General features: G+C 32.1%; 3 protein-coding genes across 11 annotated transcripts; 2 read left to right on the top strand and 1 right to left on the bottom strand.

Moving 5' to 3' along the window:
- Positions 1-262: 262 nt before the first annotated feature.
- Tsen54 (tRNA splicing endonuclease subunit 54) lies at positions 263-3,604 on the top strand. 2 transcript variants are annotated; one of them, XM_085661428.1, is made up of 8 exons: positions 263-518; positions 674-1,013; positions 1,103-1,960; positions 2,071-2,346; positions 2,487-2,641; positions 2,738-3,136; positions 3,210-3,325; positions 3,500-3,604. In XM_085661428.1, exons 1-8 carry the CDS (start codon positions 478-480, stop codon positions 3,520-3,522), a joined length of 2,208 nt encoding a protein of 735 aa, XP_085517554.1. In that variant the 5' UTR covers positions 263-477; the 3' UTR covers positions 3,523-3,604. The 2 variants fall into 2 exon arrangements, with proteins under 2 accessions (XP_085517554.1, XP_035740442.2); XM_035884549.2 differs by lacking the exon at positions 3,500-3,604 and having other exon boundaries at positions 3,210-3,444.
- Positions 3,605-3,719: 115 nt separating this feature from the next.
- On the top strand, positions 3,720-7,314 carry RNaseZ (ribonuclease Z). Of its 2 annotated transcripts, none has more exons than XM_085661426.1 (6): positions 3,720-4,136; positions 4,227-4,977; positions 5,088-5,425; positions 5,518-5,916; positions 6,112-6,461; positions 6,540-7,314. In XM_085661426.1, exons 1-6 carry the CDS (start codon positions 3,990-3,992, stop codon positions 6,943-6,945), a joined length of 2,391 nt encoding a protein of 796 aa, XP_085517552.1. In that variant the 5' UTR covers positions 3,720-3,989; the 3' UTR covers positions 6,946-7,314. The 2 variants fall into 2 exon arrangements, with proteins under 2 accessions (XP_085517552.1, XP_085517553.1); XM_085661427.1 differs by lacking the exon at positions 3,720-4,136 and having other exon boundaries at positions 4,291-4,412; positions 4,492-4,977.
- Positions 7,315-8,037: 723 nt separating this feature from the next.
- singed (fascin domain-containing protein singed) lies at positions 8,038-16,185 on the bottom strand. Of its 7 annotated transcripts, XM_035884537.2 has the most exons (9): positions 15,890-16,185; positions 15,352-15,578; positions 10,971-11,144; positions 10,509-10,752; positions 10,295-10,428; positions 9,921-10,219; positions 9,686-9,846; positions 9,133-9,600; positions 8,038-8,981 (listed from the first exon to the last, which is right to left on the bottom strand). In XM_035884537.2, exons 3-9 carry the CDS (start codon positions 11,031-11,033, stop codon positions 8,776-8,778), a joined length of 1,575 nt encoding a protein of 524 aa, XP_035740430.1. In that variant the 5' UTR covers positions 11,034-11,144; positions 15,352-15,578; positions 15,890-16,185; the 3' UTR covers positions 8,038-8,775. The 7 variants fall into 7 exon arrangements, with proteins under 7 accessions (XP_035740430.1, XP_035740427.1, XP_035740426.1 ...); XM_035884534.2 differs by lacking the exons at positions 15,352-15,578; positions 15,890-16,185 and adding an exon at positions 14,591-14,846; XM_035884533.2 differs by lacking the exons at positions 15,352-15,578; positions 15,890-16,185 and adding an exon at positions 14,414-14,438.
- Positions 16,186-16,227: the final 42 nt, after the last annotated feature.

A 16,227-nucleotide genomic window follows, 5' to 3' on the forward strand; every position in this document is an offset into this window, starting at 1 on the left:
CGTATCTGCCAAATAGATTATTATATATATACACCTACATCCATTAAAGTCTCATTGCAGGAATTTACTGTCCATGTAATCAAATTTACTTTTTCAAGTAATACGTTATCTCAAAGTATCAATTAGTTCAAATATTCTGCCGCTAGATGGTGATGCAATTCGTTACCAAAATGTCTACTCATATGGTTATATAATCTATGTTTTATATCTGTAAAAATTTAAAGAGCGCCATGTTCTCGTAATCGAATTAAATAATTAAAATTTAAATTTAGATAATAAACAAATGTGTTGAATTATATTTATATATATTATTTTTCTAATTAATTATATTACATATTATATCAAATAGCAAAATAATTTAAAAAGTTGTTTCAAATTATTTTTTCCTATGTTATTTATTTTATTTTTGAATAGGTTTATAATGTCACTTTGAACATTATTACGTGTTAATCATATGTATAATTGATCCGTGTCAAAATGAATAAAAAAGAGGAAATGTTGTCCAGAAATATGTTGACGTACGTATTCTGATGTAAAAACTGAATTATTTATAAAGAAACCTTATATTATCTTAACATTAACAATTTTATATTTATTATATTTTTTGAATACTTTTCTTTGGCTAATATTTTTAAAATCGATTAATGTTTATATTTTAAAATATTTTATTTAGGGCAGAGCAACTTATTCAAAATAAAGGTATTAAATATCAAACTTGGAAAGAATGGGAAGAATCCAAAAAAGTATTACCCAAATTTGGACAAAAACAATTTGAACCTAATAACTCTTGGTTAGAAAATATTCAAATTGAGAAGGGTATTAAGAATTGTAGAGATTTGTTGAATATCGAAAGAGTAGAACGTATTTCTCAATTAGCAGTTGCAGAATGGTTATCTGATAGAAGAAAGGCACAAGTTATTAAAAAATCTGGTCAGGATTGGGGTAATTTTGGTATTGAAATAAATAAAACATTACTTTTGTTTCCTGAAGAGGCATTACTTCTTCTAGAAATGGTATATTAATCAGCTAATGCAAATTAATTGATCATTTCTATATAAAAAATAAATAGAAATAAAGAAATATGAAATTGATTATATTTCAGAACTGTTTGGAGCTTATATGGAATGGTGTAGCATTATCTATTCAACAAGCGTATGAAATTTTAATAGACGATACGGAATGTACTTTAGAAGAGTACAGAGTTTATAGTCAATTAACTCGCTATGGTTACCACATACAACGTTTTTATTACGAGGATTCAATAAAAGATGTAATATCTGATAAATCCGTTTCTTTAAAAAAAAAAGCTATTATGAAACCTAAGAGAGGTTTGCGTATTGAAGGCTCCGAGCAAAGAGTGGATCATGATACAAGCAATCAACTTAAAGTATTTGATAATGCCAAAAGAGAATTAAATATGCTAAAAATGAATAGTAACATACAGATTGATGAATCTACAAAGATTTTAAGTAATACGTTCGAAAAAGATATACAAAACATTATCGAAAACATTATAAGTACAATAGAATGTACAAATAATTCTATATCCCTTATTCCCGAATATTATAATACAAAATTCAAAAATAATACTACAATTTCTTATTCTGTAAATTTAAGTGATAATCAATCGAAATTAGATTCAACGCACAAAAAAACAATAAACAAAGATGGTAATAGCAAAAACGATTGCAATTCAAACATTGAGATTATTTTCGAGGAGGCCTTACCTAACAAAATCAAAGAACCAACTACTTGTTCAACAAAGAATAGTACTACTGTACCAAAATGGCTAGATTCACGTATACAACGTAATGTAAAATTACTCCCAAAAAGAAGTGAAATATCGTTGGCAATTAATAATAAATCTGAATGTGCAAATGTTGATAAAAATAATTCTCTTAAGAGGAAAGAACTACTCTCTTGTAAAAATGATTCAGAAAATAAGAAATCGAAATTAGAGGTATGATATATATAGAAAATTCGTTCTAAAAGCAGAGATGTCATATGAATTATTTTCAAATAACTAAGACATATTCTTATTGAAAATCATGTTAATTTTATTTTGAATAGGTGGTTGAACTTTCTGATGATGAAATTCAGATAGTTGTCCCTACTCTGACAAGAATAGAGATGCTTGAGTTACTACCAAATATTGCTTCTGAATCAGTTATTACACAACAGATTTCACGTAACTATATACCTCATACAATAAAGCTTCATAAAGATATTTATCAATATGAAACAAAAAGATTAAGAAGTTTATCAGAAATTGACAATAAAATGCGCTCGAAATATTCTAAACAAAATTTACAAGAAAAACCACATAGCTCTAGTACCAGTTCACAGGCTAGTAATAAAATTATACAAAGGAACTCTTTTATTCCTCTACATAATTAAAGCATGCATATAAACATCTACGATGTTGTTTTACGTGCATTTTTGTACTTAAACAGTTAACACGATATTCAAGATTTAAATTTTTCCAGTTACCCAATAATAGAATTCCATTTTACCATCAAGCATACTGGCATAATAGAGGTCCGATTATTCAAGAGAGCCTACATCATAATAATTCTCATGCCTTCATGTTTGGAAATTCAGGCCACTTCAGACCTTTTAGGAATACTATACAACAAAATAGGTACTTTTTATTTTAAAATATAACCAATTAGAAACATATTCAATATATTTTACATCGTAATTTAAATTTTTACATCGATTTGTCATTTTCGCCTAGATCGATCAATGCATCTCTGGGAAATGTTAGAAGTGAAAAAAATGAGTATCAATCATCATTCAAAGTTTTACCAAATGTCACTTCATGGAAAGAGTTAAAAAAAAAATGGTATGACGAAAAAACAATTACTATAGATGACGAAGATGGTACTAATAACGAGAACACTGAAAGCACAGAAATAGAGATAGTAAAGGAACATATTCCTCCTCTCATTGGTTCAAATAATGTATCGAGTTTTACAGAAATTTATAACAAGCTTAGGATAATAAAAAATGCATCAGAAAAAATAGTTAGAAGAAAAAGAAGCGAATTGAAAATATCATATAATGTTTATTCAAATACTCAGCATTATAGAAAAGCCAATCCAGGCGAACCACTTTATCGACTGGTTGTCATAAGGTATTATTTATTTCAAAATTAATTATATACGTATTACTATGTGTAACGGGCACATCATTATCATTTATTTTAGACAAAAAGAATGTCCATTTTTCCAACCAGTAGAATTAAATCGTTTGCAACAAGATGCTAAGGGTACGGCGATAATGTTTGCCGTTGTATCAATGTCGATTTCATATATTCAACCAGGTATTATTTCAATACCACCCCTATCGTAACATTTAATTAAGATATGCTATATTTATATAATGTTAACGATATATAGTAGATTTCAATAAATAAAAAAAATCATTTTCGCACAATTTCTTCAAAAGGTTATGATTATGAAGTTTGTTTTTAATATTTATACCTTTCTCTCATAAGGTATCGTCACGTTCGAAAAATAATATGGCGGATTGTTAATTCCTACCTTATCGATCTGCCTTAAAAATGACGGCTTAAAACTGTTTAGATATATATATATATATATATATATATATATATATATATATATATATAAATAGCAGAAAGAAAACGAAGGAAAAGCTAATTAGTAACAATATTTAATTTACTATTTTAGAATTAATATCTTTATAGAACTAATATTTCTATACAATTGTTTATTATTGATCACTTTTCTCTTTATGTTATATATCTGTATTTATGGATATAACTTAGAAACCGATACGCGTATGTGAGAATTTAGCTTAAGATTGCCTTGAAATTTCATGGAAATATTATAGATGGAGCATTGTTGAATTCATGGAAGCATTGTTGAATTCGTGGGAGCATTGTTGAATTGAAATCTTAGGTTACATCAGATTAGATACATTAAAACAGCATAAAGCGTTTGGAATAAATAATAAATAAATCAATGATATTTCTAAAAAAAATAACGAAAGATGTTATAACCAAATATCTTTCACGTTCTTATAATATACAAGGACGTAACAAGAAAAAAATTAATACAATTAATCGCGGCATGTCATCCATTAATTCTTCAGCGAATGTGCGCTTGCAGGTCCATTGATCATTATTAATTTTGTTCATAATTGTAATTATTGTTTTATTTTATTTTATTTTGACAAACATTATTGTACAATCTTTGCAGGTTTTAGGCGCTGGATCTGGACCAGGATGCACCTCTTTAATTTTAATTACAGATCATAAGAGATATTTGTTTAATTGCGGAGAAGGGGTACAAAGATTATTTGCAGAATACAAAATTAAATTGAGCAAAATAGAACATATATTTATTACATCAGCGATCTGGAAAAACATGGGTGGATTGCCAGGAGTAGTATTAACAATAGCACATTTGAATGAAGAAACTAAATCTTTATGTCATAATTTTTTCAAAGTTACTTCTCCTGTAGGAACTAAACGAATGTTACAAATTTTGAAGGAATCTAACATTGTGAAAAATTTAACGGTTACCGTTGATGAACTTACTAAGAATGATGCAATTAAAGAGTATAATGATAATTTGATGACCGTTTCATGCGTTCTGATATATCCAAATGTAGACAATAAATATGAACATATATCTGAAACGATAACGGATAATGACACAGATGACACAGATACTTCTCATATTAATAAAAAGAGAAAAAATAATGAAAGTAGAAATGAGAAAAGAATCAGATCATCAGAAAAAGATATTGTACCTGTACTATCCTATATTTGTAAGTTAAACGACAAGCTAGGTTCTTTATGTTTAGACAAATGTCTTGCTAAAGGCTTAAAACCTGGTCCTATATTAGGATTACTTAAAAATGGTAAAGATGTCACTTTAGATGATGGGACTGTTGTAAAACACGAGGAAGTATGTCTTCCAAAGCAAAAGGGCCCAGTATTTTTAGGTAATCATAACTTTTTATTTTATTTATATTTAAAATATCTTATTATATATTTAATATAATTTAAAATAATTTAATATACCATTATTGTTAAATAACCATTTTGGTTATAGTTGTCGAGTGTCCAAGTGAAGAATATGTAGAATCATTTGTAAATCAAACTGCTTTTGAGAAGTATCAAGAACAAGCCTCTAATGATGATAAGCCATATTGTATAATACATTTTACACCACAGAAGATAATTGATAATACAAAATATAAAGAATGGATGAATAAGTTCGATTCAAATACTTATCATTTAATAATAAATGAAAACAACACTTGCTTGGGTAGCCAGGCAGTATTCAAACAACAATATATGTTGAATGTATTGCATCCTAAAATATTTCCTTCTTTGCAGTCGAATTGTTTTCAAAATAAATTAAATGTAGAATGCCAGAATGCAAATACAGTAAGTAATAAAGTTTAAAAACGATAATGTTTCAATGAACGATCACTCCTACAAACAACGGTAATTAAATTATTTTTCCAATATGTTCATAGGAAAAAGAAAATACTCCAGGAATATATTATGCTAAATCATTGCAAACTATTGAATTGAGACCTACGCGGAAATTCGATAGCAATAGTAAGATTTCAATTGATCAAGAAGCATACATCAATGAGTTAAACGAAATAAATGATTTTCCTAAAATCCTGGCGGAACTTCATTCTAAAATTGATAAACAAACAAAAACAATGCTTGCTGTGGAAGAATATCCTAAATTTGTCATGTTAGGTACTGGATCTAGTATACCTAGTAAAGTTAGAAATACAAGTGCTATTCTTGTGAGAACAGATGAAGATACTAGTATATTATTAGATTGTAGCGAAGGAACATTGTCTCAAATGGGACGTGTTTATGGTACAACTAAATTAAATGATATCCTGGCTTCGATTAAGGTACATTAAGTACATCTATTTACTTTATTTTTCTTAGTTTTTATTAATAGTCAAAATGATCAATCATTTTTTTAACAAGATCTAATTAGATCTAATTAGATCTTCTAATTAGATCATCTAATTAGATGATAATCTATCATCTAATTAGATCTTTTTAATTGTTCATATGACATTGAATTTGAAAATTTTTTTTAGGCTGTCTATATTTCTCATATGCATGCGGATCATCATTTAGGTTTGATAGGAGTATTATTAGCAAAAGCCAAGGTCACAAAAGATCCCACTTTTTTATTAATACCGGACACTCTTGGATCATGGCTAAATTATTGTTACGAATATTATAAACCCATTAAGGATTATATTACGTTAATATCAAATCATGATTTGTTGGACTTTAAACCTAATACAATAGAAATATCATCCCTTAAAAAGGACCTATCTAATAAATTGAATGTTAAGGAAATTAATACTACCATAGTAAGGCATTGCAATTTGTCTTATGGAATTAGTTTAATCTTTAAAAATAATAAAAAGGTTGTCTACAGGTAATAAGAACATTTTAAAACATATTTGGTTTCAATATTAATAACATGTTTATAACGTTTATTCATTATACGTTCTAGTGGTGATACCATGCCTTGTAATAGCTTGATACAACTAGGAATGAATTGTGATTTACTTATTCATGAAGCAACTCTGCAGGATGAATTATCAAACGAAGCAATATTTAAAAAACATTCGACCATGTCCGAAGCCATCCAAATGGGCGAGAGAATGAAATCACATTTTACTTTATTAACACATTTTAGTCAAAGGCATACGAAGTTACCCATCATTCCTGAAAATACCAATCTTGATCTAAGCAAAGTCGGTATAGCATATGATTATATGCACTTTAATTTTTCACAACTAAAATTTCTACCTCTTTTATATCCTTGCCTAAAGACTATATTTCATAATTATATGATATTAACGGAAGAACGTATGATAAAAAAATTACAAAGTAAAATAAAATATCAAAACGAGTAAAATAAAATATCATCGTACATGATGAAATATTTTTCTAAATTTTTCTTATTGAATATACTTCATTTGCCATTATTATTATTATTATTATTAATACTTTTGGTATAAGTGTAGTTGCTTGAATACTTTTTAACTTAAAGAATATGTTTCCTTATAAGTAAGAACAAGCTTTGTAATGTAAAATGAAGTTTATAGTTTTCATGTTGTAATTTTTAAACATGTATCATTCCTTCGTCACATACTTCAAAACCATATTAACGCTTACGAGATAGACAATTTACAAAGAGTTAAAATATATAATATATTCATTTATTGTATATATTAAATATTTCTCCCATCTAATGAGTTTTCTAACAAATCAAGGGAAAAGTGATAATAGGGCTTTCTTTTATAGAAAAAATATTTTCAGTCAATATAAAATTGTTTATTACATTCTTGTTAATAATCCTTAATAAAATTATTAATTGTTTATGGGATTTTAGTTTAAAGTATCGATAGTTGTTTACAGTATTTAAAAAAAGAAAAAAAATTAAAATTAAAAAGAAACAAATCTGCACATTTGTAAAAATTTTACACAATGAATAGCAAAAATAGACACAATTTTTATATTGCGCAATGCATAGACAATTAAAAATACATGCTTATACAATATTTGTTCTTAATAGGTTTAAATTGATGACCAATGACAATAAGTAAGTCCTACGTATTACATTTTAGTATATTATCATTTTTTCCTCAAGTGTATTCATCAAATTTGATTTCATGGTATTGCTATAAGACATAGATATTATACTTGTTAACTTTAATAAGGGATTCAAAAAGTAGTATCTTTTTTATGAAAGCTACACAAATTTGTGTGCAAGTAATAAATTGTTAGATAAAATTATAGATTTATAATCTTTAGCACTTGAAGGAATAATTCTCATATTATAAGATGAAACGCCATAAATTTTTATATAAATATTGAATTACTTATGGTCAATTTCAATAATAATTTTGAACTTATACAATACTAAATAGATTAATCCTTAGTTTGGGTTTAAAGATATGCGAAGAAAAAGAAATTATTGGTCTATTTTTTGTGAGAACTGACAGTTTCTTAAAAATAATAAGTATTATTAATATAAAATGTATTATATAAAATGCATCACATTTTAGCGTCACAAACAAATATTTAATATCTTCAGTTTGAAATTGTTATGTTAGCTTACTAAGAAAGGGATATAATTTAGTATTCTTATATATATGCTTTTGGTAGAGAACAGTAATGGAACAAAGACTGGCCTATGACCAATTTATGAACGTTCATACTGTTATACTTCCCTTAATTTAAATTATGGATAATCTATATGCATATATGCTATTAGAAATGGAAAGCTGTATTAAAGATATCTTATAAATGACCCACAAAGAACATCCTCACTTTTAATACACGATTTTATCAAATATCAAATATGTATTGTCAATGTGCGTTGACGCAATTGAAATTATTTACTTTAGTGAAGCTTATTACGCGATAAATTGATTGTATAGTTTATATAAAATGAAGCATTGCGTATAAAAAAGCTCATAATAATGATTGGCTCATAATAATTCACAGTTAGTATAGCTGTCAGTCTTTGATTTATGCAAATTTACGATATCTTTTTTTGTAGCCCCATGAAGATAGTTTACCATCGATATGTCGTAAATTCGTTTTACGGTGAGGTTTACAAAACTGTTCTTGGTTAAGTACATAGTAGGAACAAAGTTTTTGTTCTTACGTTCCCATGTAAAAAATACGATGAGATATAATCACACCTGATGGATTATGTTTCTCCAAAACCAGCCACATTAAAATTCCCATTTTGTGGCAGAATCATAATCTGTTTCTCCTAAACGTAAAACACCGTTTTTACCTGCAGTAAGATATCGACCATCAGTAGATTTAATGCAAAGACGAGATGGTTCGCGCATTTCCAAATAAAAGCCATCAGATGGTACATCAGAATCCACAGTTACTCCCTCACTATCTGCATGCCAATATTTTCCATTTTGTCCTGCATAAAAAAAAAAAAGAAAGAAGAAAGAAATATGTTATACTAAATCATCGAATTTTAGGAAACAAAATATTCGAATACAAATAAACTAACTCAAGAATGAATTATAATTATTTTAAATACAATAAAGATAAAATCAAAATACTCTTACCTTTAAATCTAACAATATCACGTTCACATCGTTCGACCCGAATTGTCTCATAACTGGCTTTATTGCACTCAAGCTTGGGGCTAGTTGTACTTTTAGGACCCACAAAGCCTTGCTCACAACGAAGTACTAAAACTGGTCTATTTATCAAATAGAAATAATATTTACAAGCATCTGAATCACTTCCATTTGTAAGTTCAGCATTTGCATAAAGATGGCCAGAACGTTTGGTAGCTACGAATTTGCCATTGTTAGCACGCAATGCTACTGTGCCATCCTCTTGCCAAACAAGATCAAAAAGAGCATTTGAAGACTTTTTGTGATCAGCAGCTTGAATGCCACCACCGGCTTCCAAACTCCAATAACGATCCTGCATGGTACGTACGTACCATCGTTTTGTGACACGATCAAATTCTAGTTGGAATGTTTCATGACCAGAAATCTCATCTTGATTTGCAGTTACATCGACTCCTGAAATATTCAGAGATAGATAATATTAGATATATAGTAAATATATCTAAGTGTTGTTGCTCTTGAACAATTAAAACGAGTGTACCTTGCTTTACTGAAACATATCGCTGATTCAGAGCAGCAACAAAGGAAGCCTGTGGAAGAGACTCTTCCAAAGAAAAGAGTTCGTCGCGCGTTACAGTTGTAGATCTAGATTTTAATACAGCCTTGCTTCCAATTGGTGCCAAGTATGCACCATTGATATCTCTATAGTTATTAATATTGGATTAAAATATCACTAGATCCACATGGAAAAATATTTCTAAATTTATTGTACAAACCTGAGAGCAAGTAGTCCTGCATGAAATTCTGCCGCAAAGAGACAATCTCTAGTGCAACTATCTAACAATTTACCATCTCGTGCAAGATATTTATTATTGCAAGTATGAAGGGCATAATGTCCACCTTCTGATTTGACATGATCTCCATGATCATCATCATGATCTGCCATAGCTGCAGGACGAAATTCCAAAGTAAATAAAGTATCTTCGCCCCATGGTACTGGTGCATCGACATGAATTTCATCTTGCGCTGCACTTAAATGAGCAAAACGTTTTCTTCCAGCCGATCTAAGATTTACCTATAGTAAAATATGAAAGGGGAAAATAAAGAAAAATGTTTGTATTTTCAAAAAAAAAGAAAAAAAAAGCCATACCTGTGGTCTGGCAGCAAGGTGTACAAGCCAGTATTCTGGCTCACCAGGAGCTTTAGCTGTACATTTCAACTCATCTTGACTAGACCCTAGAAAATAACCTCTCTGGATATTCTTTAGAGCCCAACGTCCGCTTCCTACAATTAATAAATATTTAAAGGATCTTGGTAAGAAGTACACATTATAGATTATCTTGCAAGAAATTAAATTAATTAACCATCAGAGGCCATCTGTATTTGAAAAGCACAGCCAGGATCATTAACATCTTCTGTTTCGCAAGTCACATTTCCAAACTGATCCACGGCTAAATACCGATCCAGATGAGAACGAAGAAATACTTGTTGATCGCTTCCTTCGAGAGTCCATAATTGTTTCTTTTTCAAACTTGATCCATTGGCATTGATTTTGAAACCAAAAGTTTCAGCCGTAAGATACTTGTATTTTCCATTAATCAATCCAACCTGAAAAATATATTAATAAAATTAAAGATTTACTGGTCTATCGAACAAAGATTTATCACAAAAAAATTGGGAAGGAATATATATATATATATATATATATATATATATATATATAGAGAGAGAGAGAGAGAGAGAGAGAGAGAGAAAGAGAGAGACAAAGAGAGAATCCTTGAATATAAAAATAAGTGGAGTATAAGAAGATAAGGTATAATGCCTACCGTCCATCCAGATTTTTCAACACCATTTTCGGGACCCATATTTTCTGAACCGTTGCTCTGCATTGTTTTTAGCCTAAGCAAAAGTTAAAATGATTCGTTTGTTTGTTTTCCTCTAAGATTCTCCCTTTCACAAAATTGATATGCCTCCAAGCTGTCTTCAATCCGAGATAAATTCTAAAAAGAACAAATTCTATTATTAACACTAAATATAATATTATTATAAATTGTATGACTGATACATAGGTCGTACATATTTAATTTCATAAAAACTCTTTCTAGAAATTTTATTTAATTAATTCGTCACTCTCCAAGAAAATAATTGTTTAAATCAATGCATACAATTTTACTTATGGAATATAAAAAAGAAAAAAAATTGACGATCTCGGTAGCAAATGCGTTGTATCTCACAATGAGATGCTTCCTTTATCAAGGTCATTTCAGCAAATCTTGCGTTCGCACATCCCGTTTGAAATTGCGTGATATTAAAGAGATAAGAAATTCATAAAATGAGTTTATACATTGAGCGTATCGAGGATACATCGCATATGTATAAATTTCTCGTTAATTATGTATTTAGTCAGTTTCATATAATTCATTTAAGAATGAAATAATTGAGCGAACGATTCCTTAATTATCCGAATTCTAAAATAGCCATTACGCAAGGATTAGCAAGGCATATAATTTTCTAAAAGAGGCATATAAGTTTCTAAAAGAAGTTTTAGCGAAAACGGGACTTTATAGCGAGGTGAGTGAACTGGACGCAGAATGAAGTATCCTGTGCGACCACTTGTGTACTCTAGTTTCTCGTCTGTTATGACTACGTAGTTAAACCCTATATACAAAAACCAGTCTTTCCGGCAGTAAATTCTTAAAAAATAAAGTACACGGAGTATATATACCGCAAAAGGGAAAATAACGTATGCCAATTTGGTATATTTGCTATATAAAAGAACATTTTCATATAAACGAAAAAAAGAATGAAAAGAATACATCGAATCTGACGACTAAATTATACGCTTGTGTTGCATTACGTGCAGCCCCAACACATAGCTCTCTCAACACTTGGTCGCATAAGAATTCGCAATTGACGACGAGCAATAGAAAAAAAGAAAGACAGAAAAGACCAGAAAAAATAAAAAGAAAGAAAAACGGGAAACAATAGGACGAAACTCGAATAATGCTCAACGTTCTAGCGCAAAAGGAAACAAGGAAGGATCCCCGCCCTATCCCTTCCTTGTACATAGCAGGGCGTACAGCCAGCAGGTATTGATCCCAGCCATTCGACAGGACTATATTCCAATTCGTTCATCAATAGCTTCAATATCATATCAAATTCATATTCATATCAAATCGTTCATATTAAGACGTTAGATTGAAAATCGTTAGGAACTTTTCAACGAATCTAAAGAGTGAAAGAAAAAAAAAAAAAGAGAAAAAAAAGCACCGTTTGGTGCCGTTTAGTTAATTTGATTCGATTTGAATTGTAATGTCATTATGATTATTGCGGTCTCCTGAGCTTCAACGGTCATTAGCCGATTTCAACGTGCCGTTCTACGCGTTACCGTTGATCAAGAGTAGGTTAACGTACGCATCTTACATTATGGCCGCGTTAAATAACATTTCCTCCTTCGACAGACGAGTTTATACGTGAATACATACGCGCATAAGTATGTTTGGAGCAATGATGCGCAAAGAGGAATCATCGAACGGTAGTTTCTCCGATTTACCATTTACTGTTAATCTTTGAACGTATGCGTATTCGTACTTGCGTACTGCTCCGTTCTCTCAATTAAACCAACAGAATCGAAGGATCAAGATTCATCGAGACATTCGTACATTGACAATTCGCTGACCGTTCATTCTATTCGATTCAATTTAAATCTTAGTTATTAATATGATCCTCGATGTTTCCATCGAACTATAACGATATATGAAAACTAGACGACAAGGTCTCTTACAATAGATTAAATCGTAAATTTTACGAAATAAAATTTAGATTCTTTTCGTTAAGGTAGAATTTTTAATAGCGCAATATATATTCTCAAGAGCTATAAGAACACGTATCATTAATTATGTAACGTTTCTTAAAACTACAAGCTATTAGTTACAACGTCAAAAGCCGGTTCTCTCGTTTCAAGCAAGGATACTATATTCCGTTGGAAAGCGGAAATGAGAAAACCGCGACACGCGTTCATTGGGATGTTAAAGAAGACGCGTGTTCGTGTCAATGTTGAATTGTTGATTTAGGAAGTATGTACTCAAAAATCTAAAAAGCAAACAGTGTCAGGTTTATAACAAGTTCATAATAATGATAACTTGGCAATATTTTGTAAATATTGTTAGCGATAGCGGTTTTGTTTTTTCGTGGAACGACTGCTCTTTCTTTCTCTCTCTCTCGATTTGCACACAACTTTGATTTTTTCGCAATTACGACGATACGGCCGAATATATAATGCACGATGGCGATAAAAAACCACACGAGTCGCTCTCAGAAAAGACCATAACATGCTTCGTCAACATAATTATTATGGTTACCGCGACAAGTAACGTGCAGCACTTTGCATTATGATTGTCCCCTTTCGATTTTTCTTTCTTCTCCGTTAAGACTTATCGAGTAATAACAAGCTACACGCTACTTATAGTTTTTGTTTTCGATTTTAAACACTTTACCAATCAAGGTTGCACCTAATTAAATAATAACAATATTACATAAATTAGATTCAACATTCATTCTAAATAATAAACACAAGTACTAAACACGCTTATATTGTTGATAAATATATTTGAAGATTATAGCGATAAATATTTATATATAACAACGCAAATATTCTTAAGATCTTCTTAATGATAGACAATATGTGAGAAGAATAGACAACGCACGAAGGTAGGCAAAAAAAGAGAGAGAGAGAGAAAGAGAGAGAGAGAGAGAGAGAGAGAGAGAGAGAGAGAGAGAGAGCGACGAGAGAGAGAGAGCGACGAGAGGTAAGCAGGAGGAAGGCAGGAAGGCAGGAACTTCCGCCGGTAGTTGGAAGAACGTTTCGACCGGCCGGCTGGCCAGCCGGCCGGCCCCACCCAGGCCCCAAGATTCAAGGAGGCGAGAAATGAGTCACTGAGAGCGGCTGCACCGAAGTCACGACCCCCGATCGTCCTCGAAATATAAAACACCCCTCGCGTCATCCCTCCTGCAAAGCTCGCTATGGCAATATCAGCTAAATATAGAGTGCAATGGATGTCTTGGTTAAACGCCAAGTGCCAAGACCTTCGATCTTCGTGCATGCACGACCGCGTGTCTGTCTCTTCTTCGAAAGACCGACCCTGACCTCGAAACGTTCGACGAACTCTCGATGCGTCGTCTCTCCTCTACTACCTAACCGTTCGTCTATAATCGTCTTTGAAATAAAGAGAGAAGGAAGAAGAGGAGGAGAAGAACCTCCAGCGTCTACCATAAGCAAGCAAAGATGGTCGTGCGTCCTTTAAACTCGTAAGTTGGTAAAAGGACGACGTTTGTAACGTCAAAGAGTTCTTTCGCTCTTTAGAGATATCACTTTGTTCTTCGCTACTCACCGCTCTTCTCTCTCTCTCTCTCTCTTTCTCTCTCTCTCTCTCCCTCTCTCTCTTACTCTTTCGTGGTATGCTCTTTCGAGATGTATGTACTTGAGATTTTAAGAGAGGATGTACGCGCGTGAAATAGTGAGAGGAAGAGAGAATAGAAAAGGAGAGAAAAAGAGACAGACAGAAAGAAAGCCGACTTGGTATGTTTCGTACTCGACGAGAGAAAAAGGTACTCGTGAGAAAGAGAAAGAACACAACGACAACGACACACGCGACTCGACGCTCGTCGCGCTACTGAGGGCCGACGACCGGCCGACGAGCGTCGGTCCCGTACGACAGGATACTCGGCTATCACCGTGAGCGCGTAGGGTGGGGGAGGCTTCGCTTGGTTCGAGACGAGGGGTTCGTTCGTTTTGCCTTGAGAGAGAGAGAGAGAGAAAGAGAGTCAAGGGTGCGCGCGCGGAGGAGGCGCACGTACGTACAGTCGAGAATGCATCCGACTATCCTCTTTCTTTCTTTCTCTCTCTCTCTCTCTTTCTCTCTCTCTCTCTCTTTCTCTCTCTCTCTCTCTCTTTCTCTCTCTCTCTCTCTCTCTCTCTCTTTCTCTCTCTCTCTCTCTTTCTCTCTCTCTCTCTCTCTCTCTCTCTCTCTCTCTCTTTCTTTGTCTATCTCTCTTGCTCAGTTTGAAGCTGGTGAACTATGAAGCTGCGTTGGATCTACGATCACGCGCGATTTTCACGGAGCTCTCTCCTCCTGACGGTGGGCTCCCTCCACCACCGAAAGCTCCAGTACGGATCGATACGAACGCGAGCTGTCTCGTTACACCTACCCGTTATTAGTGGACCCGTAGTCCCTTGCTTTTTTCTTTCTACGAGAAGATTTAAGATCTTGCAACGATAATGTTATTATAAGCTCGCGCGTGATCGATGAACGATGAACCAGGAAATTTGATACACGTCGACGACCGCCGATGACTTTCTTCTCTCCAAGAGAAATCGTTATTAAACGTTATTCCATCATTTCCATGGCTATTTGTGGTTCGCAGATAATGTCGATCTAAAATCAAAGTGATATTTTTATAATAAACGAGTATTATTCACCTTTCGATAATAGAGTCTTACTAAATAATAAAAGTTATAAATATGAAGGAACATGAGGAATGTAGATGCTATGTCGTGCCCAATTAAGACATGATCGCTAATTAGACTAAATAACTTAATAGTTTAATTTGATTTTGCTCGGGAAGCGTAAAAGTTTTCGAGCGTGTCTAATGAGCACCGTCTGTTCGTCTCGTAGGAAACAGTGCGTTTTCGAAATTTGCACGAATTTATTTTGTCCGTGATTTAGTTGAAACAATTTACAGTTACCTTTTTCTCTCTGACTGCACAGCAGATCGCACGATTATTCGACGTGATTCCTGATTGTTTCCGTTTGCTTCTCTTGCCTGTGATTTCTTTATTTTTATCAATTTACATTAATCACGGTAGAACAACGGTAGATTCGTTGAAATGATAGAACGAATTATGTATATCGAAGGAGATTTCTAAAGTCGGAGACGATGAATTTCGTGTCGTCTACATTGTCTCCTCTTTACTAGGTAGACGAAAGGTTACTCTTTGAGAACTCGGAATCATTTTACATTTGTATTCACAGGAAATGCTCGAGTTTCTATGAGCTCTGCAAATGTAACAACGGTGCTCATATC

The sequence above is a fragment of the Vespa mandarinia genome, chromosome 15, assembly GCF_050613455.1.
Source record: "Vespa mandarinia isolate Hongniang chromosome 15, ASM5061345v1, whole genome shotgun sequence".
Classification (NCBI taxonomy): Eukaryota; Metazoa; Arthropoda; class Insecta; order Hymenoptera; family Vespidae; genus Vespa; species Vespa mandarinia.

Coding starts and splice junctions, on each gene's coding strand:
- Tsen54 (XM_035884549.2), top strand. CDS start 478: ATGAATAAAAAAGAGGAAATGTTGTCCAGAAATATGTTGAC. Junction 519..673: donor TTGTCCAGAAATATGTTGAC/GTACGTATTCTG, acceptor TATTTTATTTAG/GGCAGAGCAACTTATTCAAA. Junction 3,137..3,209: donor TATCGACTGGTTGTCATAAG/GTATTATTTATT, acceptor CATTTATTTTAG/ACAAAAAGAATGTCCATTTT.
- RNaseZ (XM_085661426.1), top strand. CDS start 3,990: ATGATATTTCTAAAAAAAATAACGAAAGATGTTATAACCAAATATCTT. Junction 4,978..5,087: donor AAAGGGCCCAGTATTTTTAG/GTAATCATAACT, acceptor TTTTGGTTATAG/TTGTCGAGTGTCCAAGTGAA. Junction 5,426..5,517: donor AATGCCAGAATGCAAATACA/GTAAGTAATAAA, acceptor ATATGTTCATAG/GAAAAAGAAAATACTCCAGG.
- singed (XM_035884537.2), bottom strand. CDS start 11,033: ATGCAGAGCAACGGTTCAGAAAATATGGGTCCCGAAAATGGTGTTGAA. Junction 9,601..9,685: donor ATATGTTTCAGTAAAGCAAG/GTACACTCGTTT, acceptor TGAATATTTCAG/GAGTCGATGTAACTGCAAAT. Junction 8,982..9,132: donor TGATATTGTTAGATTTAAAG/GTAAGAGTATTT, acceptor TTTTTTATGCAG/GACAAAATGGAAAATATTGG.